Source organism: Panthera leo, chromosome A3 (assembly GCF_018350215.1).
Source record: "Panthera leo isolate Ple1 chromosome A3, P.leo_Ple1_pat1.1, whole genome shotgun sequence".
In the NCBI taxonomy this organism is placed as follows: domain Eukaryota; kingdom Metazoa; phylum Chordata; class Mammalia; order Carnivora; family Felidae; genus Panthera; species Panthera leo.
In genome coordinates this window covers 24,534,946-24,558,969 of record NC_056681.1, presented here as the reverse complement: position 1 = coordinate 24,558,969, position 24,024 = coordinate 24,534,946, and the positions used below count along the sequence as shown (strand labels likewise).

At 36.2% G+C, this 24,024-nt stretch overlaps 1 protein-coding gene across 3 annotated transcripts in view; it reads left to right on the top strand.

The window, feature by feature from the left end:
* The window catches only part of ITCH (itchy E3 ubiquitin protein ligase), a 143,194-nt gene that overhangs the window by 100,845 nt on the left and 18,325 nt on the right, over positions 1-24,024 (top strand). For all 3 annotated transcript variants that reach the window (XM_042931177.1, XM_042931178.1, XM_042931180.1), the window contains 6 exons: positions 1,435-1,504; positions 6,757-6,841; positions 11,141-11,269; positions 17,596-17,668; positions 18,561-18,632; positions 22,929-23,017. In XM_042931177.1, the coding sequence (XP_042787111.1) occupies positions 1,435-1,504; positions 6,757-6,841; positions 11,141-11,269; positions 17,596-17,668; positions 18,561-18,632; positions 22,929-23,017 (518 nt within the window). The remainder of the gene's footprint in view (positions 1-1,434; positions 1,505-6,756; positions 6,842-11,140; positions 11,270-17,595; positions 17,669-18,560; positions 18,633-22,928; positions 23,018-24,024) is intronic.

Sequence of the window (24,024 nt, the reverse complement as noted above, 5' to 3'; positions counted from 1 at the left end):
ATGTATGTCCCCAACTTATTTAACCAGGGAGAGCCAGTGGAATGGGCTAGGGTCTTAGAAAGTTATCAAAATAGTTTGTCATATGCCAGACTTTTCAGACATGTTCCATAACCAGGGTTCAGACCTTTTATGGTGTTTCTTCCTGGCCTCTCTGCGCTCACCCCTTTTCGTAATTGTGTCTGTCTGGAGGAGCAAGGCCAATTCTTGACAGGTCTGTCTTCCAAGAGCTATTAAATCAGAAATAGAGTATCTCATGTGCTTTAAAACTTTGACAGTTAATCCAGTTTCTATAATAAGTCAATGACAAGGAGAAAAAAAAAAAAAAAAAAAACAGACAGTAGGGGGAACTGCTATAGATCAAGACTTAAGAGATTTGACCAAATGTAATGTGAGGACTTAATTAGTGATTGGGTATTAGAAAATAAAATTAACATAAATTCTTTGTTAGGTGTGATAAAAATATTATGGTATGTAAGATGTCCACAAATTTTAGAAAGACATAGGGGTAAAATGACTCAATGATTCAGCAAAGAAGAGAGGGATAAAAAGAAAATTTGGCAAAGTCTTGATAGTTGTTGAATCTTCATGCTGGACATATGGGGTTCACTTTCCTTATTTTACTTGTATATTTTTTTCTATTAATAATTTTTGTTTGAAAAGCAGTCTATTTGCTTTTATCTTACTAAAGGAGAAAGGTTTTAACCAAATCTTCCTCTGAGAGACCATATATTATCTTCACTTTATTATACATTTAAACCAGAACATACCCATTAACCCTGCATAGAGTCACTATGGCTTTGGCTTCTCTCTTACCAGTGGTTGACTCCTTTTTCCATATAATTTCCTTTTATCTAGCCAAACTTCTCTGTCTCCACCAATGTGGTCATTGGAAATAGAAATTTAAGAAGTCTTCTATACAGATCTAGGCTTGTTGACTTTCAAACTGGAATTCTTTCTTTTTACTCATCTGACAGCTTGTTCTTCCTGCTCCCTGACTCCCATGGTATATACAAATATACCATGTTTTGTATTTAATTCTGAGTTAGAAATACAAGGTTATTGTCAGCCATCCAGTGATTCTGAGTACTGTTTATAAATGACTCTTTGGGGATTTATATATTTCTCTAATTACTCATTTGTAGCTGAAGAAGAAGAAAATGGTCCTTTGGGGTTGAGGATTATGTATTTGTAATATTTAAATTTCAAGTAATTTCAAGCATTAATGTTTGCAAAGATTTTCTTTCTTTACCAGAGTGTATTGGCATTTATCCACTGACCATGTGACACATCTCTTAAGATGTGAACTCTGTAAGAGTGTGTTATGTTACATATGGCCGGAGAAGGACATACTAGAACTCATAACCTTGCTTTCAGGTTATCTGATTAAGTTGTTCATTATTTCACCTTTTTGTTGTTGTTGTTATTCTTTTTTAGAATCAGGATTTGTTTACTACATCGCAAAATAAAGAATTTGATCCCCTTGGTCCCCTGCCTCCTGGATGGGGTAAGTGACATGATTCTTTTTAATTGCATTTGGTCATTTTAAAAATCAGGTATTTATGGATGGTAGCCTGTTCTTGCCTGAATGAATGTCTGGAGGCTTTTTGGGTGTGTTAGTTTAATTCAGAGTGCCAAGTGGGTATTAAATTGCCCAAAAAGGCATTAAAGTTCAAGTTGACTTTCTTATTATAATTAACTTATATTGGAATTCAGAATTATTTTACTCTTTTAAAGGTTAAAAATATTTTGCTCACTTAGCAATAAAAAGAAATGGATTATTGATACAGCAATCTGAATGGACCTCAAAGGCATTATGCTTAGTGAAAAAAACTCAATCTTAAAAGATTACATACTGTATGATTCATTTTATGTAATATTTTCAAAATGGCAAAATTACACAAGTGGAAAGCAGATTAGTAGTTGTCAGGAGCAAGAGCCAGTTGTAGGTGGGTGCAAATACAGGAGTTAATAATATAAGTAGTTCTTACGTGGTGGTGAAATAGTTCTGTATCTTAATCGTGGTAGTAATTACACGAGTCTATATATATGGGTTAAAAGTGCACAGAACTATACATTCGTATTAATGAATTCAGCTTAAAAATTGGTGAAAATGGAATAAAGTCTAGAGTTAACAGTAACATACCAGTGTCAGTTTCCTGATTTCAATACCGTACTATGGTTATATAAGATATTACCATGGGGAAAAACTGGTGAAGGATCTGTGAGATTCTTGGAATGATTTATGCAACATCCTGTAATAATTATCCAAAATAAAAAGCTCAAATATTTTGACCACATTTATGCTTCTAAAACACTGTTCATGGGTGCCTGGGTGGCTCAGTCTGTTGAGCGTCCGACTCTTCATTTCAGCTCAGGTCATGATCTCATGATGGTATCAAGCCCCTGCACTGACAGCAGGGAGTCTGCTTGGGATTCTCTCTCCCCCACCTGTGTGTGCGTGTGTGTGCATGCACGCATGTGCTTTCTCTCTTTCTCAAAATAAATAAACTAAAAAAATAAAAACACTGTTCAGAGTGGGTGAGTTGATGTAATCTTGAAAGAAAGTGAAAAAGGGAACATCTTATGCTGGTGACATTGTGCCTTGCACTGGTGGACATGGCATGTTCTATTAATTCAACTTTGTTAATAGATTTTAAGATGGGCCTACTCTACCAATTTTGTTTTATAGTATTATATAAGTCATAGCATAGTAGCAAGGTTCCAGAATAAACATGGCTTCATAGTTTTGCATGGAAGCTGAAGGGAGTTTAGAAAGTAGAAAACAGCAAACCCATTTATGGAACTACTTGAAGTTTTATCTTTAAGAGCCACAGATATTTCATAATTTGGGGGCTAAATTCCAAAATTAATATTTCTAGATAGTCTTGTTGGGAGGCACTGGCCTTTAAAATACATTGCTCTAGCATTACTTTATTGAGGAATGGAGAAAAAAAATGATGTGTCAACATCACATGAATCTGGACAGTAAATGATACTGAATACTGTGAGAAGCCCCATTGCTCTTAGAGTTATTTATCTTTAACACTCTTGTGAGACAGATAAAAAATGTAATAGATCATACTTATAACTGTTATTGCTATTATCGTGTAACAAAGGGAGGGCATATGAAAGTGAACTGTGAATTTCTGTTTCACCAAAGCCTGGCAGTATGATAAGAAGTCTTGTGTGTGAGTTTCAGAGTGGAGAATACATGGTTGGTATGAAGTACTTTAGAAAAGGGGATGTTGCCTTTATGAAGCATATTGAACTAGACCTGTCAGATTGCATTCCTACACATGGATGATTTTCCCAGCTTTATTTCTAGAATTGTCATATGTCCATGTTACAGAGGAGAAATTGATGCACTGAAAGGATATATCTGAAGGTCATGTGTTATCCTCTTGATTTTATTGCAAATAAACCATGACCCAATTAGCTTTTGTCAGAAGCACAGACCATTTTACTCCTTCTCCAGAGCAGCTGTAGGAAAAAATGGCCCGTTGCCCATAGAAGCATGAATTGTTGGCTATGTTGCCTTTATTCAAAAAAGCTTTTCCTGCAGGTTGGTGCCTTTTGTATTTATTATCTTCATCACTAGGATCTTTCTCATTTTCACTTTAGCCAACAACACTTCCCTAAAATACTGCCTCTAAAGACCCAATCCCAGGTTACCCAAGTTATCAGAATCTTGGCTTGCTTATTTTACATTCTGCTTATTTTTATGTTTCACACTTCAGAAATTGAGGTATACCCCTCCTCCTAAATGAGTTTATGATCACCCTGTTACTTAGAACACTGCTTCATGACTCTCTGCCTTTGGGGCACATGCCTTATTTGTGGAACCAGTGACAACATTGGTATATTGTAACAGATGAAACTCTACCTGACATATCCTCAGGAGTGACCTAGGAAATAAAACCCCAACTTACAGCCTGTGTTTACATTCTGAAATTGACAGCATTATTTTTGTGACACAACATGTATTTTATTTTATTTTACTTTTTTAATTATTTTATCTTGAGAGAGCGAGCAAGGTGCCCCGACATAATATGTATTTGAAATCCAGCCTCCTCACCCTTTCAGACTTTTTTGTGCTTGGACTAGACATTACTGCCTCACAAGCTGACAGTGAAGAATTTTTAATACATGCAAACTAAAGAGGCTGGAGTACAAAGAATGCTTTGGTTCAACAATGTAGTCTAATAGGGCTTTGTATAACTGGTTTTACCCATCAAGTCTAAAGATATTTTCTTATTTTGAGACTTGCTGTGGAAGAATATGTAGAACAGCAATAAGCTTCTGTTTTTTACTATTTTATTCAAGTCAAGAAGTACTCTAATCTGCATTCAGGTTTGATGTTCAGTAATCTCACTATTGTTTATCATGTGACTTCTTTCAACAAAGGAAGAAATCAACTCTGTAGCCCAGTACTCTCATTAAAAGCAGATGAGCCTTCAGTTTGCAAGTACATCCACCTTTTTGAATTTTGTTTTTCACAGTTTGTTCCAAGAATTGCTGGTATCAGCAGTGTATACTTAGAACATAGATAGAAAATCAGTTTTCTATTAAATTTATCCTTCCTCATGTTAACTTTTGAAGAGAAAATTGCTCATCCTGAAATCTGAACTTATATGGCAGCTATACATTTAGGGTATTACTTTTAGATTTAAAAAAATTACTTCAAAATTATATGAATACAAAAAAGTACAGATTTTGCAAATATATTTAAAATTTTTAAATTTAATATGTCTGCCAAGAATATTAACTAATATTATCGTGTAGCCAGCTATAGCACTGTGGATGCTTCTTTTTGCTTCAGAGACAGACTTAAAGTTGGTTACATTTTACACTGAAAATGCCATGAGCAGCAAGGCCAGTATTAATATTCACAATGTATCACAAGATGCAGAATCCCGTTTGTCTGTATATTATGCACACTTGGGGTTCTATTTCCATTTTAGGCTCAAATGATGTAGAAAGTACCTGAGATGTCAGGATGGGGTTCATGATACTCACCAGCATACCCCTTCTAACCTCACATATCCTTACTTTACTCAAAATCATGAAATTAGTGCTGGAGATATAGTTAAAAGTTACCAAATACTAACTTGACATAGCTGTATAATTTGGCCTAAGATTTGTCCTGCAATAACTTGCTTAGAGAATGATTCAAGGGACCTAAATGTTACTTGAAAAATAGATATCAATTTTTCAAACCATATGAAATTAAAAATGGCTTTATCAGCTTGGGATTAACCTTAAAATTTTGTTTGAAATTGTTAACTTTTAGAAACTATGTTTTTTTAATGTTGGAATCCATTCTATATTCTTTACTACTTCACTTAATTCATTTTGAGACATCAAAAAAAAATTCAGGTACAGGAATTATCTTTTGATGAAGAATTAATTAGTAATAGAACAGAGAAGTCAATAGTTCAAAACAACAGAGCTTAAAAATTTTTAAACTATTTGGTTATTAAAAGAGAAAATGATATCTGCATGTCTTCTAAGCCCTAATGAGAAAGCTCAGGGATACAGGGAAAATTTTGTAGGACGGGATAAGAAAACAAGAAGAATCCTAAATAAAGCAAGAGGCAGACAGGGAAAGAAGTAGCAGTTTCAAAGTCAATATATTAAAGAACTGAGCACTCTGTCCAGCCTTTGTGTAGACAGTAGGATTTGGAAACTGAGTGTATTAACGAACAGAGTATATTTTGGAACACTGTCTTCCCTAGTTGAATAATGCCTAGCAATTAACAAAGAAACAAGTTGTGTCCCCCAACCATTATTATTTTAAGAATGAGTTGATGGGGTATGCAAAAAAAATCCCTGAATAGAGACCTGAGTTTCCATTCTCTCACTGCTACTTAGTTCTGAGATTTGGGGCAGATCACTTAACCTATCCAAGTTTCCTTATCTTCCAGATAAACTGAAACCGTCTACTCCTGGGACTGTTAAGGATAAAATGAGGTCATGTATGAAAAGTTAAAACGTTAATTATTCTTGCTGCCTTTGGTTAGATTGAACAGAAAGGTCCTGGGGGCAGGACATTGTGAATCAAATCTATTCAGTTTCTAGACTGTAATGATATTTTTATGACTCTAGCAAGTATATGAATTTAATACTCAAAGAATAAATCAAATCTTTTAAAGTTGTTATTTAAAAACTGCAGGGGCCCCTGGGTGGCTTAGTCAGTTAAGTGTCCATCCAACTTTTGGTTTCAGCTCAGGTCATGATCTCACAGTTTGTGAGTTAGAGCCCTATGTCCAGCTCTGTGCTGAGTGTGGAGCCTGCTTGGGATTCTTTCTCTCTGCCCCTTCCCTTCTTTTGTACTTTCTCTCAAAAATAAACAAACATTAAAAATTAAAAAAAAATTTTTTTTTTAATGCTTATTTATTTTTGAGAGAGAGAGACAGAGCATGAGCAGGGGAGGGGCAGAGACACACACACACACACACACACACACACACACACACACACACACACACACACACACAATCTGAAGCAGGCTCCAGGCTCTCAGCTGTCATCACAGAATCTGACACGGGGCTTGAACTCACGAGCTGTGAGATCATGACCTGAGCCAGACCTGAGCCTGAAGTCAGACGCTTTACCGACTGAGCCACCCAGGTGCCTCCCCGCCCCCATTTAAACTACAAAATCCATGCAATGACAAATGGGCAAATTCAGCACATTTTATTTTACTTTGTAGAAGACTATGCCAACTCTAACAGTTCGCTTTTTTTTTTTTTTAAGAGAAGAGAACAGACAGCAATGGTAGAGTATATTTTGTCAACCACAACACTCGTATTACACAATGGGAGGACCCCAGAAGTCAAGGGTAAGAAACTTTCAGTTACTAGTATATAGATAACCTCTTAAATATCGTACCGTTTCTGACTCAGTTATGAGAAAAATCAAGTTATGTGTTCTTTCTCAAAGTTCTTAAACATTGCTCACCCATATACTTTAGAAAGAGAAAAAATTATATGATTTCATGTAATGAATGTGGCTTTCTTGAGAGTAGGGGAAAGAGCTTTCTGGTATATATAAATATACTGTGTATTCAAAGATTCTTATTTATAATTAGTAAGACTAGATTACTAATTCTAAAGCAGGGTTTTGCAACCTGGGATCACTGGACAGAATTCAGGGAATATGTGACTTAGGAGGGAATAAATACAGATTCAGTTTTACTAACCTTTACCTGAAATCAAGTGTTTCCTTCTGTTGTGATTGTAAACTGTAACCCTAGTAGAATTAGCAATGCCTAGGATTTTGCCATCATAGAAATCCTAGGTTTTTAATACCATATTGCAGTTGTTATAGTTATCTCAGAATACTGTTTACATAGATCATTGCAGGAACTTGCTAGTCAATATAGTAATGAAGAGACACATACTATTATTACAAGTTTGTCTTCTGTTATTGAAGTACGGTTGACATAAAATATTCTCTTAGTTTCAGGTGTAGAACATAGTCATTTGACATTTATATACATTATGAAATTATTACCACAATAAATCTCGTTATCCTCCTTCACCATACAAAGTTATTACGACATTACTGACTATATTCCCTTTGCTGTACTTGACATCCCTGTGACTTATTTTATAACTGGAAATTTGTATCTCAAAGATGAATTTCTTTTTAAAGTTTTGGTAACTGTGTATATACTTGCTTTTTTCTTTGTAGCATTATGTAACAGTATACGTATTAGTTTGCTAGAGCTGCCTTAACAAAGTACCACAAATTAAGTGGCTTCAACAATAGAAGTTAGTATCATAGTCCAGGAAGCAGGGTGTAGGCAGAGCTTTCCTCCCTCTGAAGGTACTAGAGAAGGATTTGTTCCAGACCCTTCTCCTAGTTTCTGATAGTTTGGTTTGTGGCAGCACAGCTGGAGTTTTCACATAGCATTCTTCAGGTCTGCATGTTTCAGTGTCCAAATTTCCCCTTTTTATAAGGATACCAGCCGTATTGGATAATGGCCCACTGTACTCCAGTATGATCTCATCTTAACTAATTATGTCTGCGATGACCCTGTTTCCAAATAAGGTCACATTCTGAGGTACTGAGGGTTAGTACTTCAATGTAGGAATTTGCAGGTGGACACAGTTCAGCTTATAATAAAATCTAATGTGCATTTATCAGACCACCTGAGGGTTCCACTCTGCAAGGAATGGAGGTTCTATAAATGGAACTTCTATAAAGTCAGAGAGCAGTCTCCACAAGATTGTTCTTACTTCACACCAACCGGGTACGAATTCAGGGGTTCCCACAACCACTTTCAGGTTTGATAACTCACTTGAGAGACTAGAACTCACTGAAGCTTGTTATACTCACAGGTACATTTATTGCAGGGAAAGGGTACAAATTACAGCCAACAGAAGGAAGAGATATAAGGGCAGAATGGGAGAGGATTCCAAACACCCAGAATTGATGTGAAACAGTATGCATGGAGTATTGCCAACCAGGGAATCTGAGTCTCTGATATCCAGAGTTTTTATTGGGACTCCCATCACATACTGCCTGCTTAGCTAACCTTTAGTCTCCAGCCCTTCCCCAGAGTTTGAGCTAATATAGTATCTTCGGTTTCTAGTTACTCCAGAGGTTGGAACTGATAAGGGGTGTCCCAAAGCCTCCATCATAAATCACATTGTTGACGGTCTGGTGTTCACAGTTCCCAAGCAAACAAAGATACTCATGACAGGCAGGACATTCCAGAGGCCTGGAGATCACCAGTAGTGGAGCACAGAGGCCAGATCTCTCTTTTGGTCTAATTTATTCTTCACACATTCTCTTCCTGAAAGTTTTAAGAAAAACTATTTCTGGATACTAACAAATCAACATTTTTTTATATTGTTGTGATATTTAACTTAAATATTTCAATTTCCCAAAAAGGAATAATTAAGAATTTCAAAGGTAACATTTTAAATTGCTCTTTAAAATTCTCTCTTGAAGGACAGAATAGACCATGTAACCTTTCTGTAATTTGCTACCATATTTTGTTCTTCCTTGGACCTTTAAAGTTTTAGAACTAAAGTGAGAATCATATTTTAATAAATAATACAAATGACCCAGTTCTATCCAGCTTGTTTTGTTTTCAAGACAACTTGTTACTGAGCCTATCTTGCAAATATAATTCTAACAAATAAGTGTTACCTATAAAAAATTCTTGGTAGTCTATTTTATCTGACATTTCTATTCAGTTCTGTGAATAAAGCGAAATGTTCTTAACCCTTTGACATAGTTTACAAAATACTGTTCTAGAGAGTGGTTCTCGGCCTTTGTTTTTCTGAAGTACACTTGATGAAAATGACAGTCCTGCAGTAATAGTGGCTCTCTAAAACCAGTCAGCTTAAATACCTCCAACCCCTCCCTTTCTTCCTTTCTGATGAGAAGTTGAACATTTCTAGTTTTTTCTCTCTCACTAAACCCAACAGATGAGAAAATTGGAGCTATTACATCTAACTAGCAAAAAAGACTGGCTGCCATTAGGACAATACACAAACAACAAAGGAAGTGTTCACTAGTTCCCTACCCATTGTAGTGTAATATTAAAATTTTTTTCAATGTTTTTTTTTTATTTTAGAGACAGAGCATGAGCAGGAGATGGGCAGAGAGAGAGAGAGAGAGGGAGACACAGAATCTGAGGCAGGTGACAGGCTCTCAGCTGTCAGCACAGAGCCCAACGCAGGGCTCAAACCCATGAACCATGAGATCATGACCTGAGCTGAAATTGGATGCTTAACCGACTGAGCCACCCAGGCGCCCCTAGTATAATACTTTAAAATGTAAACATTTCTGGGGTGCCTTGGTGGCTCAATTGGTTGGGTGTATGACTCTTGATTTCGGCTTAGGTCATCATCCTAGGGTCGTGGGATCAAGCCCCGCATTGGGCTTCATGCTGAGGGTAGAGCCTCCTTGGGATCTATCTCCCTCTGCCCCTCTCCCCTACTCACGTGCTTGCTCTCTCTAAAAAATAAGAATGTAAAAATTTCTTAGGTTCACTAGTAAGCAGTTTTGAATATTTATGCTAATGGCTTGATTATTTTAATGTGTAACAAATAAAAATTCACTGTTGCCTTCTAATCTGGTTTCTGTTTTAAAACATGTGGTATTGCAGGGTGGGAAGTTGTTACCAGACACATAAACTGAAAAAGTTGATAAATGCTATGCTAGCAGTATGAAGGAAGTACTTTGAGAGACCCAAAGATAATGAGTAGTATATAGTAAGAGGAATACTCATAGTTAACAATTTGAAGGCTTACTATGTGCCAACACTTTTTACTTGTATTGTCTCATTTATTCCTCTTACAGTCTTATTACACAGACGTTCTTAACAAACTGAAGTTTAGACAGATTAAGCGAAGTCTAATGATAGGTATCAAAGAAGTGGTTAGAAATACTTAAAGAACAGTTGAGTTGCCTTAACAAAGGGATAATTAAGATATTCTGGACAAGGGGAAAGGCTTCACTTGGAGGTGTGACTGATCATGTCTTATTTAGGGAAATGGTGCATAGCACTACACTGAAATCACAGGGTTTGTGAAAGGGAGTTGGAGGTAGAATGCAGGGTTAAACCTGAAAGGGAATGTTGAGGGCCGAGTGAGTGCCAGGTGGAGTTCAGGGCTCCTTGCTAGTGGTGAACAATGGATATAACTTTAAGGAGAGAACTAATTTGATCGGATCTCTGTTTTAGTATTCTGTCAGCAATATGAAGTATGTGTAGGACCAGAGTGAGACTAGAGGCAGGAAAACCAGTTTGGTGGCTACTGTGAAAGTTGAGAAGAGAGATGAATAATGCCGAGATAAGGATGTTCTTGGGGATTGAAAACAGTAATGAATATGAGGCTTCAAAAGCAGAATGGGCAGAACTTGGCTACCAAAAGATGTTTAGGTGGCTTATTGGAATATAGGCTAATTAGATAGCTGAAAACTGAGTAGTGGTTCCATGAACCCATTGACAGGTTTAACATGCTTGTAGGATATCTAGATAGAGAAGTCTAGTAAACTACGGGGAACACTGGACTAAATGATCTGAATGATGCTCCATTTATGGGTAATTTTTGTTTTGTGTACTTGAGAAACAAACAGCTCTTCAACACTTTTTATTTGTATTTTTTCCTACGTTTTGTAGTCAATTAAATGAAAAGCCCTTACCTGAAGGCTGGGAAATGAGATTCACAGTAGATGGAATTCCATATTTTGTGGACCACAATAGAAGAACAACCACCTATATTGATCCCCGCACTGGAAAATCTGCTCTGTAAGTTTTCTAAACATCGTAGATTAAAAGTAAAACTGATTACTGAGATTTTGTTGTAAAGATTTTAATTAGCAAGGAGCGCAGATCTTACTGTTTCTTGAGTTGGCTTGCCCACAGGCCATTGTCCACTAAATATTTTGTATTTTTATTGTCCTCTTGAATAATTTCTCCTAGAGACCTTTCATATTTGTTATCGGTTCACACAGCACTAAAAAGACTATTTAAAAATTATCAGTACAATACTGCTCACCAATTAATCCCTGATATCTGATGCCTGCTTTCTTTCATTTCCATTACCTCTAACTTAAAAGTTCCTGTTACTTTGTTCTTTTCTTTTCCTTTTTTGAAAAGTAACTTTGTGTTTAGTTCTGCTTAATGTGTTTTGTTTAAGGTATTTTTGTGTGTGTGGCAAAGTACATTCACTTTGTTGCACAACCATCAATACCGTCCACCTCCAGAACATTTTTATTACTCCATACTGGAACTCTGTACCCATTAAACCATAACTTTCCCGTCTTCTTCGTCCCTCAGCCCCTGATAACTCCTGTTATACTTTCTGCCTCTATGAATTTGACTACTCATATAAGTGGAATCATGGTATACGTGCTTTGTGACTGACTTATTTCACTTAGTATTGTCTCCAGGGTTCATCTGCGTTACTGTTTGTATCAGAATTTCACTACTTTTTAATGCAGAATAATATTTTATTATGTGTGTATACCACATTTTATTTATCCATCTGTTCATGGACTTTTGGGTTGTTTCCATCTTTTGACAATGTGAGTAATGCAGCAATGAATGTGAGTGTACAAATAATCTGTTCAGTTTATTGCTTTCACTTCTTTTGTGTATATATTCAGAAGTGGAATTACTGGGTCAATGGTAATTCTGGGTTTTTGTTTGTTTGTTTTTGATTTTGGGTTTTTTTTTTTCTTTTGAGGCACTTCCAGACTGTTTTCCAAAGTGGGTACACCATTTTGCATTGCCACCAAAAGTGCACACAGGTTCCAGTTTTTCCACATCCACACCAACAGTTGTTACTTTCTGTTTGCTTGGTTTTTAAAAATGTCAACTTCAGGGAATGAAGTAGCTCATGTGCTGATTGACCAAATATTTGTGTATCTTCTTTGAAGAAATGTCTATTCAACTTCTTTGCCCATTTTTTGAATCCGGTTGTTTGGTTTTTTTATTGTTGCATTTCAGAAGTTCTTTATATTCTGGCTATTAATCCCTTGTCACATATATCATTTGCAAATATTTTCCCTATTCTGTGCATTCACTAAAGTGTTAGCTCTTAGATGTAGGTTTTGGGTCCATTTTTAGTTAATTTTTATTCATGGTGTTAGCAAAGGGTCTGACTTCTCTTTTTTAGCAAGTAGATATCCAATTTTCCCAACACCATTTGTTGAAAAGACCATCTTTTTCCCCATTGAATGGTCTTGGCACCCTTGTCAAGAATCTTTTGCCATGTATACGCAAACGTTTATTTCTGGACTTTCTATTCCATTGGTCAGTATGTCTGTCTTTATCCTAGTACCATATTGTTTTGATTACTATAGGTTTTACTAAATTTTGAACTCATCCAAATTCTTTTTTGATACTGCTTTGGCTTTTCAGGATCCCTTTAGATTTCATATGATTTTAGGATAGATTTTTCTGTTGTTGCAAAAAAAATGTCACTGTGATTGAGATTGCATTGAATTTGTAGTTCTCTTGGGTTTGTTTTGACATCTTAACAGTAGTACATCTTCTAAGCCATGAACATAGGGTGTCTTTACATTTATTTGTTTTCTTTAATTTCTTTCACCAATGTTTTTGTAGTTTTCCAGTGTCCAAGTCTTTTACCTCCTAGGTTTAGTTTATTTGTGAGTGAGTTGTTTTTTTTTTTTTTATGCTATTTGTAAATGGAATGGTTTTCTTAACTTTCTTTTCAGATTATTGATAGGGTATAGAAATGCAACTGATTTTTGTGTTGTTTTGTATTCTACTTTGCTCAGTGTACCTACTCTAGTAGTTTTTTTTTTTGTCTGGAATCTTTAGATTTTCTTAATATAAGATTATACAATCTTCAAACAAAGATAATTTTTACTTCTTCCTTTACAATTTGGATGTCTTTTGTTTCTTTTTCTTGCCTTTCTTCAGGGCAAGAAACTCTGGCTAGAACTTCTAATATTATGTTGAATGGAAGGGAAAGCAGGCATCCTTGCCTTGTTCCTGACCTTTGAGGGAAAGCTTTCATTTGATGTCAACTGTGGGATTTTCATATATGGCCCTTATATTGAGGTAGTTTCCTTCTAGTCCTAGTTTGTTGAGTATTTTTTACCATAAAAGGATGTTAATTTTTGTCAAATGATTTTTGGAGTTTTTTTTGCCTCGAGATGATCATGTGAGGTTTTTTTTTTTTTTTTTTTTTTTTTTTTGGTGTTTGTTACTAATGTATGCTGTATAGGATTGATTTTTCACATGTTGAACCATCCTTGCATCCCAAGAGCAAATCCCACTTGGTCAAAGAGATTAAAATATTAATCCTTTTAATATACTAGTGAATTCAGTTCGGTAATATTTTGTTGAGGACTCTTACATCAGTGTTTGTAAGAAGTACTGGTCAGTAGTTTTCTTGTAGTGTCTCTGGGCACAGTTAGTCTCTCATTACTTCTTAATTATAATTTTTGCTTATTAAAAACCTTCATGTTTAAAGCAAAAACCAGAAATTCAGGCCAATTGGGTATTAACAAAATTGAAATTTATTTAGATATGTTAAGTAAATAATAGATACTTTTTGTATCATTCATTTTTAGTTTCAGTTAAGTTTGGGTACATATAACAAAAGCATAAAACCATAGTGTTTTATTTAGGATAGAAATATATTTCTTTCCATCATTAAGCACACTGTTAATAATCCATGGCTCAATGAAGTCATGAGAAATTAGAAAACATATTGTACTTAATGATAATAAAAACACAACATATCACAATTGATGGGGTTTAAAAAAATCATCCTCAGGGCACCTGGGTGGCTTAGTCAGTTAAGCATCCGACTTCAGCTCAGTTCATGATCTCACACTCCGTGAGTTCGAGCCGTGCATCAGGCTCCGTGCTGACAGCTCAAAGCCTGGAGCCTGCTTCGGATTCTGTGTCTCCCTCTCTCTCTGCCCCTCCCCTGCTCATGCTCTGTCTCTCTCTGTCTCAAAAATAAAAAATAAAAACATTTTAAAAAAAAATCATCCTCAGAGGAAAATATATTGCTTTATATAGGATTAGATTATAAATAAGAAAGGTATAAAATCAGTGATCACTGCTTTCACCTTAAGAAACTAGAAAAAAAAATTAAGCCCCAAATAAGCACAAGAAAGGAAATAAGCATAAAAGCAGATATTAATGAAATGAAAACGAAACAGTAGAGAAGTCAGAGCTACAAGTTGGATCTTGGAGAAGATTAATAATAATCCCAGGATGCCTGCGTGGCTCAGTTGGTTGGGTGTCCAACTCTTGGTTTCTGCTCAGGTCATAATCTCATGGTTCATGAGTGTGAGCCACGTGTTCAGGCTCTGTACTGACAGCAGAGAGCCTGCTTGGGATTCTCTCTCCCTCTCTCTCTGCTCCTCCCCTACTTTCTCAAATAAATATATAAACATTAAAAAATAATATCAGTAACCCCTAGTACACCTGAGGATGAAAAAAAAACACAAATTACTAATATGAAAGTGAAAGGACGTCACTACCTATCCTACACACATTGAAAGATAACTAAGTGTGTACTTGAACAACTTTATGCCAAGAAATTAGATATTTTAGGTCAAATGGGCAAATTCCTGGAAAGATACAAGTTACCAAATGAACACAAGAAGAAATAGTAAATCTAAATAACCCTATATCTAGTAAAGAAATTGAATTCATAATTAAACAGTTTCCCACAAAGAAAGGTCTGAGCTAGATGGCTTCTACTGGTAAGTTTTATCAAAACTATGAGTAATAAATAATATCAATCCTATTCAAATTTTTTTCATAAAATATAAGCGATTGGAACACTTCCCAACTCATTTTATGAGGCTCCTATAAGTCCTGATGGCAAAATCAAACAAGAATAGTATAAAAAAATTACTGGCTAATATTTCTATGAACATAGGTATAAAAATCTTTAACAAAATAATGGCAAATTAAATCCAGCAAACTATAAAAAGGATATTACATTATCATCATATCAGATTTATTCCAGGATAGCAAGATTGGTTTAATATACAAAAACCAATTGATATAATTCACTACATAAACATATTAAAGGAGAAAAATCATCATTTCAAGAAAGCACTTGAGAAAATAAAATACCAGTTTATGATAAACTCTCAGCTGCCTTGGAAACTTTGATACATCATCTCAATGATAAAATACCTCTTAAGAGCAAGAATAAGACAATAGCTACTGTCACTACTTCTTTCACCATTGAATTGGTAGTTCTATGAATTAAGAGAAAGAAATACAAGATAGATTGGGGGCACCTGGATGGCTTAGGTAAGCATCTGACTTGATTTTGGCTCATTGAGCCTGGTGTCGTGCTCTGCACTGAGTGGGGAGCCTGCCTGGGATTCTCTCCCTCTCTCTCTCTTCCCCCCACCCCCGAAAATACATAAGTAAACCTTTTTTTTAATAATTTTTTTTAAAGTTTATTTATTTATTTTGAGAGAGTGCACACGTGAGCAGGGTTGGGGCAGAGAGAGAGAATCCCAAGCAGGCTCCATACTGTCAGCGCAGAGCCCAGTTGGGGCTCGAACTCATAAACCCTGAGATCATGACATGAGGTGAAATCAAGAGTCGGATGCTTTACCAACTGAGCCACCCAGGCGCCCCATATAAGTAAAATTTGGGGGGGGGGGGGTGCGCCTGGGTGGCTCAGTCAGTTGGGTGTCCGACTTTGGCTTAGGTCATGATCTCGCAGCTGGTGAGTTCGAGCCCTATGTCGGGCTCTGTGCTGACAGCTCAGAGCCTGGAGCCTGCTTTGGATTCTGTGTCTCCCTCTCTCTCTGCTCCTCCCCCACTCGTTCTCTGTCTCTCAAAAATAAGTAAACATTTTTAAAAAATTTTTTAAATAAGTAAATATATATTTTTTAAAGATAGATAGGGGGCACCTAGGTGGCTCACTCAGTTGAGTGTCCAACTTCAGCTAAGGTCATGATCTCGCAGTTCATGAGTTTGAGCCCACGTCAGGCTCTGTGCTGACAGCTCAGAGCCTGGAGCCTACTTTGGATTCTATGTCTCCCTCTCTCTCTCTGCCCCTCCCCCATTCATGCTCTGCCCCTATGTCTCTCAAAAATAAACGTTAAAAAACAATTTTTTTTAAGATATATAGATTAGAAAGGAAGAAGTAAAGCTATTTTTTTTCATAGAGATAGCATAACTGTGTACCTAGAAAATCATAAGGAATCTAGAAAAAACTAGTAGAACTAGTAAGTGAATTTAATAGTGTTACTGGATACAAAGTCAATAGACAAAATCAGTTGCATTTTTTTTTAAGATTTTATTTTTAGGTAATGTTATACCTAGTGCGGGGATCAAACTCACAACCCCAAGATCAAAAGTCACATGCTCTACCAACTGAGCCATCAGGTGCCCCTAGAATCAAGTATTTCTACATTGAACATTTAGAAAATGAAATTAAAAGAATTCTAGGGCTTGCTTGGAAGCTCCATGGTGTCATTAGTGATCTAGGCTTCTTTCTTTGTGTTCTACCATTCCACACCGTGGGCTCTTTTCTCAAGGTTACCTCATAGTGTGTGATAGCTGCTAAAACTTCAGCTATCATAGTCGCACTGCAGCCTGGAATATGGAGGAAGAACAAACTGGAGCAAGAAAAAAATCCCTTTCCAGCTTTCTTTGCTCTCTGTAAAAGAGCCTTCCTAGAAGTCCTATATAACATTTACAGTTCTTTAGCCATGGTTAAGTCACACAACCATTCTGGGAAATGTGTCTTTATTCTAGGTAGCAGTCTGCCCAGGTAGATACCAGGAGTCTGATTTAAGGACAAAGGAAAGAAGGGATTTGGGGATAGGCAACTTTCCCAGATACAACCTCCTTTATTTAGTCCTGTTGGATTTTTCTCTATATAAAAGAAAATCCCACAACAATGTCTTTAAAAAGATCTGAATTTCTGTCTCTTTCTTAAAACTAGTCCTGGGAAATTTTTTTTTTTTTTAAGGTGGTGTTAAGAGTATGCTGTGCTACGTTATTTTTATATTTGACTCAGTACTGAAGGGGTGTGGTATTTTGCTTTCCTTCAATATATCATCTTACAGGCTGCTATATATGTATGTCATATTAACATTCCTCCTCAGAGACAATGGACCACAGATAGCCTACGTACGGGACTTCAAGGCAAAGGTTCAGTATTTCCGGTTCTGGTGTCAGGTTAGTTTCAGAACTTTTCTATACCCCCTTTTCTTTGTTATGTTGCTTACATTACACAGTGATTGTGAAAATAATTAACTCCTAGAAGAACTGGGAAAATAGAAAGCATTGGAATCTCTCTTCTCTATTTTTAGGGCAAAGAAATAGATTTATCAGATTATTTGTGGCTTCTGTTGTCCAGAAGAATAAATTTGAAATAGTTTGAGTAAAAAAACTGTTCTCCTTTCAGTATCCATAATTTTCAGATGGCAGCAATCTTCAAACAAATGAGTTAAAACATTTTGTGATTTATAGATTGTAACCATCCCCTTTCATATTTAACATTTGGTATAAATGATTTTGATATATATAATTAAGAGGGGAGAAGACTTTGTTTTTTTGTTTTTTAATTTTAATTTTTTTAATTTATATCCAAATTAGTTAGCATATAGTGCAACAATGATTTCATTACATTCTATTTCGTTACATTCTATTTTTCCTGGGTATGGTCAATTATTTCTGATATATAAATAAATACTTGCTGAATTAATGATTTCTTTATGGGCTCTTAAAATGTACTAGTCAAAGTGTTACTATAATGAATATTTATAAACTTCAAACTTGTAATTAACAGGGCCCATACAAGCAAGAATAATCTAAATTAGCTTTTTGAAAATATTTATTTGACCCATTAAGCACTGCATCTGAGATCTTTTCTTTTATTTCTTATTAAATGATCTTAATTAGCATGAATGCTCACAAATGCATGGTTAAACATTATTGAAATAAATTCATATTCATAGTCTACTTTTTTCTGTAAACAAAGATAAAAAGTAAATAAAACTTTACCCTTTTAGTTTTTCGATAGGCCATTTTAAGGTGAGAGTTGACTTAAGTCATTCTTATGTTTCAGCAACTGGCAATGCCACAGCACATAAAGATTACAGTGACAAGAAAAACATTGTTTGAAGATTCCTTTCAGCAGGTACTTTTTGTTTGTTTGTTTGTTCATTTTTAAATTGTTTAATGTTTATTTTTGAGAGAGACAGAGAGAAAGTGCAATCAGGGGAGGGACAGGGAGAGGGGGAGACACAGAATCCGAAGCAGGCTCCAGGCTCTGAGCTGTCAGCACAGAGCCCAATGTCGGGCTTGAACTCATAACCCATGAGATCATGACCTGAGTCAAAGTCGGTCGCTTAACCAACTGAGCCACCCAGGTGCCCCTACAGGTACTGGTTTTTATCCACTCGAGGGTTTGCCCCATGGCTGCCAGCCCAGAGCCACTTTTGGTTCCAAATCTAAACAGTTTGAACTTTTTGAATTGGAGTCCTTAAATTAAGTATTGCCAGCTGCATTAGTACTTAAGATTTAGGAACATGTAGATAGATCTGTATGTGTATATGTCCTGTACTTTTGAAATGTCAGAGTAATTTTTTTTTTTTTTTTTTAACATTTATTTATTTTTGAGAGACAGAGTGAGACAAAGCGTGAGCAGGGGAGGGGCAGAGAGAGAAGGAGACACAGAATCCGAAGCAGGCTCCAGGCTCTGAGCAAGCAGTTAGCACAGAGCCTGACACGGGGCTCGAACCGACAAACTGTGAGATCGTGACCTGAGCTGAAGTCGGACACTCAACCGACTGAGCCACCCAGGCACCCCAAAATTTAATGTTTATTTATTTTTGAGAGAGAGAGCAGGGGAGGGGCAGAGAGGTAAGGAGACATAGAATCCGAAGCAGGCTCCAGGCTCTGAGCTGTCAGCACAGAGCCCAGGTGGGGTTTGAACTCATGAACCATGAGATCATGACCTGAGTCAAAGTTCAATGCTTAACCACTGAGCCACCCAGGCGCCCCCGAAATGTCAGAGTAATTACAAGCGATGAGTTTCAGGTCTTTAAGCTATGTGTTTGGTTTGAAATAGATATTTGAGTAAGAAAATAGGCTTTTGGTAGACAAAAAGTCTGGAAATATCCATATGAACATTATCGGATGGGTAGAAAGGAAGAGGGGAGAAGACTTTGTTTTTTTGTTTTTTTAATTTTAATTTTTTAAATTTATATCCAAATTAGTTAGTATATAGTGCAACAATGATTTCAGGAGTAGATTCCTTAATTCCCCTTACCCATTTAGCCCCTCCTCCCTCCTACAACCCCTCCAGTAACCCTCTGTTTGTTCTCCATATTTAAGAGTTTCTTATGTTTTTGTCCCCTTCCCCATTTTTATATTATTTTTGCTTCCCTTCCCTTATGTTCATCTGTTTTGTATATTTTTACAATACCCATTTGTTATTCACAATTAAAAAACATTTTTTATGTAGGAAAGAAATTGGTCTTTGGTTACAATACCAAAATAAAAAGTATTTTTTCAGAAGTAGTCAACAAATTTTTTTATTGCCCTCAGAACCCAAGTCAGTTTACTCTTACCTTTATCTTGCAACTTAACACCAACTGCAAATAAATGTTAAGTGATTTGGTTGTAAGGAAGATTAAAATGACTAATGAAAAACTATCTTAAAACACAAACATCTACTTAGTCCTAATTTTATAGCCAGATATGGATGTGATTTTTTTAATGTTTATTTATTTATTTTGAGAGGAGAGAGAGCAAGCTAGTGAGCACAAGTGAGGGAGGGGCAGAGAGAAAGGGAGAGAGAGATTTCCAAGCAAGCTCCATGCTGTCAGTACAGAACACAACACAGGGCTCAAACTCACAGACCATGAGTTCATGACCTGAGCCGAAATCCAGAGTCAAGTGCTTAACCGACTGAGCCACCCAGGCACTCCTGGACATAATTTTTTATTATCAAGCCCATGTGATAATTGTGGCAGTTACAGCTTCAAAATGAATGCAGAGGGAAAAGAGATTATCTGAGATGGTTGACAGATTGGCTGAGGTACCTGGCTACTTGGTTTCAGAAACAGTAATGTACATTTCCTAATGGAACCTCAATAATTATCATTGAAGGGTAAAGCCAATTGGCATACTCCTAAGTGGGAGCAGATAACTTTTTAGCAGCAGAGCTTGACTAAGAGCATTTTGAGAATTATGAATGATTCTCTTGATCTGATGTAGGTTTCCAAGGCCATTCCCCACCCTAGTCATTACCTACTTCTGATTTTCATATTCATAACAACTGTGTAGTCAATCTCTGGTGGGCTGGTTTCTTGTAACATAACTTACTATTGTAGTGTTAAAAAGATGCAAAACGTCTTTAAATGTTTTAAATGATTAAATGTCCCTTAATTTTTTGACTTTTGAAACCTAAAGACTATTGCAGAATGACAGACCAGGTGGTACTAAACAGTTGTTTAAAATTGTCACTATAGGAACACCTGAGTGGCTCAGTCGGTTAAGCATCCAACTTTTGATTTCGGTTCAGGTCAGGATCTCATGGTACATGTGTTCAGGCTCCACACAGAGCTCTGCACTGGCAGCATGGAGCCTGCTTAGGATCTCTCTCCCTCTCTCTCTGCCCCTCCGCTGCTCATGCTCTCTCTGTCTCTCAAAATAAATAAACATTTAAAAATAAAATTGTCACCCTAGATTTGACATCCATCAAATAAATGTCCAAAGTTTGGGAAAAATTTGATTGCTTTGGAAGAAAGACAAATCTGATAGCAAAATTAGCATCAAATGTTCTTTCTAAGTGGTAAAGTTGTTTTGCAGTAGTGTTTTTGCTCATGGGGGAAAATTTTTTTACTTAAAAAATTTTTTTAATATCAGTCATTTATTAAAAGTTACTACTTAAAAGTAGTTTTTCCAGGGAACAGCAAGTCTTCAGGTATCAGACACAGGACAAAAAGAACAACCAGAATTTCCAGGGGAACAGTCTCAGATTTGGGGGAATAACAAGAGAAATCAGTAACAGCCATAGGTTTGGGGGAGCAGCCACAGGGACAAGGAATAGCCCAAGGGAGCAAGAAACAAACAAACCAATAAAAAGAAATGTTTTAACCTTTAATATCTTTCATTTGCAGTGCTATATAGCTAATATACTATTTGTAGAATATTTGTCATAAGCATTGAATTTTTTTGCTACATCAGGGATTTTTTTTTTTTTTAGTGGGATATGAATTCATGTAACTAATGTATATGTTTTGTGGGAACTGAGCCCTGGCATAAGCAGGTTACTTACTGAGCCTCTCTGGATATTTAAATGTAAGAGTTCATTCTACTTTCATAAAATAGAGATATTAAATCCTCTTTTTGTCCAGGTCCGGTTACTTTTATTCTTTTTTTTTTTTTTTTTAATTTTTTTTTCAACGTTTTTTATTTATTTTTGGGACAGAGAGAGACAGAGCATGAACGGGGGAGGGGCAGAGAGAGAGGGAGACACAGAATCAGAAACAGGCTCCAGGCTCCGAGCCATCAGCCCAGAGCCTGACGCGGGGCTCGAACTCACAGACCGCGAGATCGTGACCTGGCTGAAGTCGGACGCTTAACCGACTGCGCCACCCAGGCGCCCCCAGTTACTTTTATTCTAAGAGTAATACTTATAATGTTCTGTTGGCCCAATTTTAGTCAAGTAATTACATAGTTTTACAAAGAAAAAACCCAAATGATCTATCTATTCATTATAGTTCAGTAATGGTGCTGCCCTTCAAATATGAAGATGATCTTATTAACCACTATAGTAGGACACAGAATTTGAGTATTTTTCCAGGTATTTATAAGTTTCCATTTCCAAAGTTAACTATATTCTTTCTTCAGCCACTGGTTTTCATTTCCAGGTTAGCCAGTTGCTAACATGTGTACCTTTTAGCTGTAAAACAAACCCAAACTTAACCAAACCAAGTGGTTTTTCCACTTGGACCATGCCCATGGTTACTCTGCTCTAAGCAAGTGACAGAAGCAACTTTGTAAGTCAAAAGTAAGATTTTTTAGGGGAGCCTGGGTGGCTCAGTCGGTTAAGCATCTGACTTTGGCCCAGGTCATGATCTTGCAGTCCGTGGGTTCGAGCCCCACATCGGGCTCTGTGCTGACAACTCAGAGCCTGGAGCCTGCTTCAGATTTTGTGTCTCCCTCTTTCTTTGTCCCTCCCCCACTTACCTGTGCGTTCATGCTCTGTATCTATAAAGTATATTAAAGTATAGAGGTGTATAATACATAAAACATAAAACTTTAATTTATTTTCTGTATATGTGGTATTGACTAAACCACAAACATCCTTCTATGTCGTGGGGAATTTAAGTTACCTATAATGAAGAACATTTCAAACCTGGAAGTGGTAGAATGGTGTGTCAACAACTGCTTTTACCAATTCTTTTACTTTATTGTTTTGTAGATAATGAGCTTCAATCCCCAAGATCTGCGAAGACGTTTGTGGGTGATTTTTCCAGGAGAAGAAGGTTTAGATTATGGAGGTGTAGCAAGGTAGTGATAATATGAATACTCAGAACTTAGTTCCTTTCTTCCAAAGGTATCATTACACTTTGCTTGCAAGTATTTTCTCAATCTTGTATTTCAGGAAAACGAAATGTAGCAAATTATTGTACCTTTATTATGCTGTAGCTATAGAATTTCAGCAAATGCTAATTCAGCACTTTCTAAGGTGCTGCAAGTTGATTTCCCCCACATCATTCATTTTAATCCTCAGGATAACCCTGTGAGATAGAATTTTACAAGTAATAATGAAGTTTAGAGACTCACCTAAGGCATATAACTAAGCTCTAGAACCTGGATGTAAGCTTTGAATCATCAAACCAGAAGCCAGTGTTCAGTCTAGCACTTCGTGTCTGTTCCACAGAGCATACAAGGTCCTGTAGCAATCAGGTTATTTTCCCCATCACAGATTACTGATACAGATAATGGCCCTTCAATTCCCAACTGAGATTAATATATTTGTTTTAAGAATACAGAGGGCTATGTAAAATAGTTAAAATTTTTAAATTCAGCTCTCTTAATATTGGAGCTTCTAATCAAACCCTAGAAGATTGACTCAAGTAAGAAATTCCTTTGCTTATTCATAACATAACAATCTAGCACATCAGGTTAAATATCTGTATAGCAGTGGCAGTGTGGAAAGCAAGGACTTGGAGTCAAAACTGGATTTGAATCCTTTTTCTGCACTTAGTAGTACAACCTAGGGCAAGTATCTTCATCTGTAAAATGAGAATAGTCATATCTACTTTTCTAGGATTATTGTGAAGAGTAAAAATAGTGTTTATTAATGACTTAGTTCAGACCCTCTGTTTTTGTATGTTTACTGAATGATGGCTACATTTTAGTAGTTCTTATTTATGAATATATTAAAGTTCACATTTAAGAATGTGTGAAGTAATCACTGGGAAATAATAAATGAGTAGAAACATTTAATTTTGTACAAGTTAAAGCTTTTTCAGGAGGAGGGCAATCATTTATTCTTAATTAGAAAATCAAAT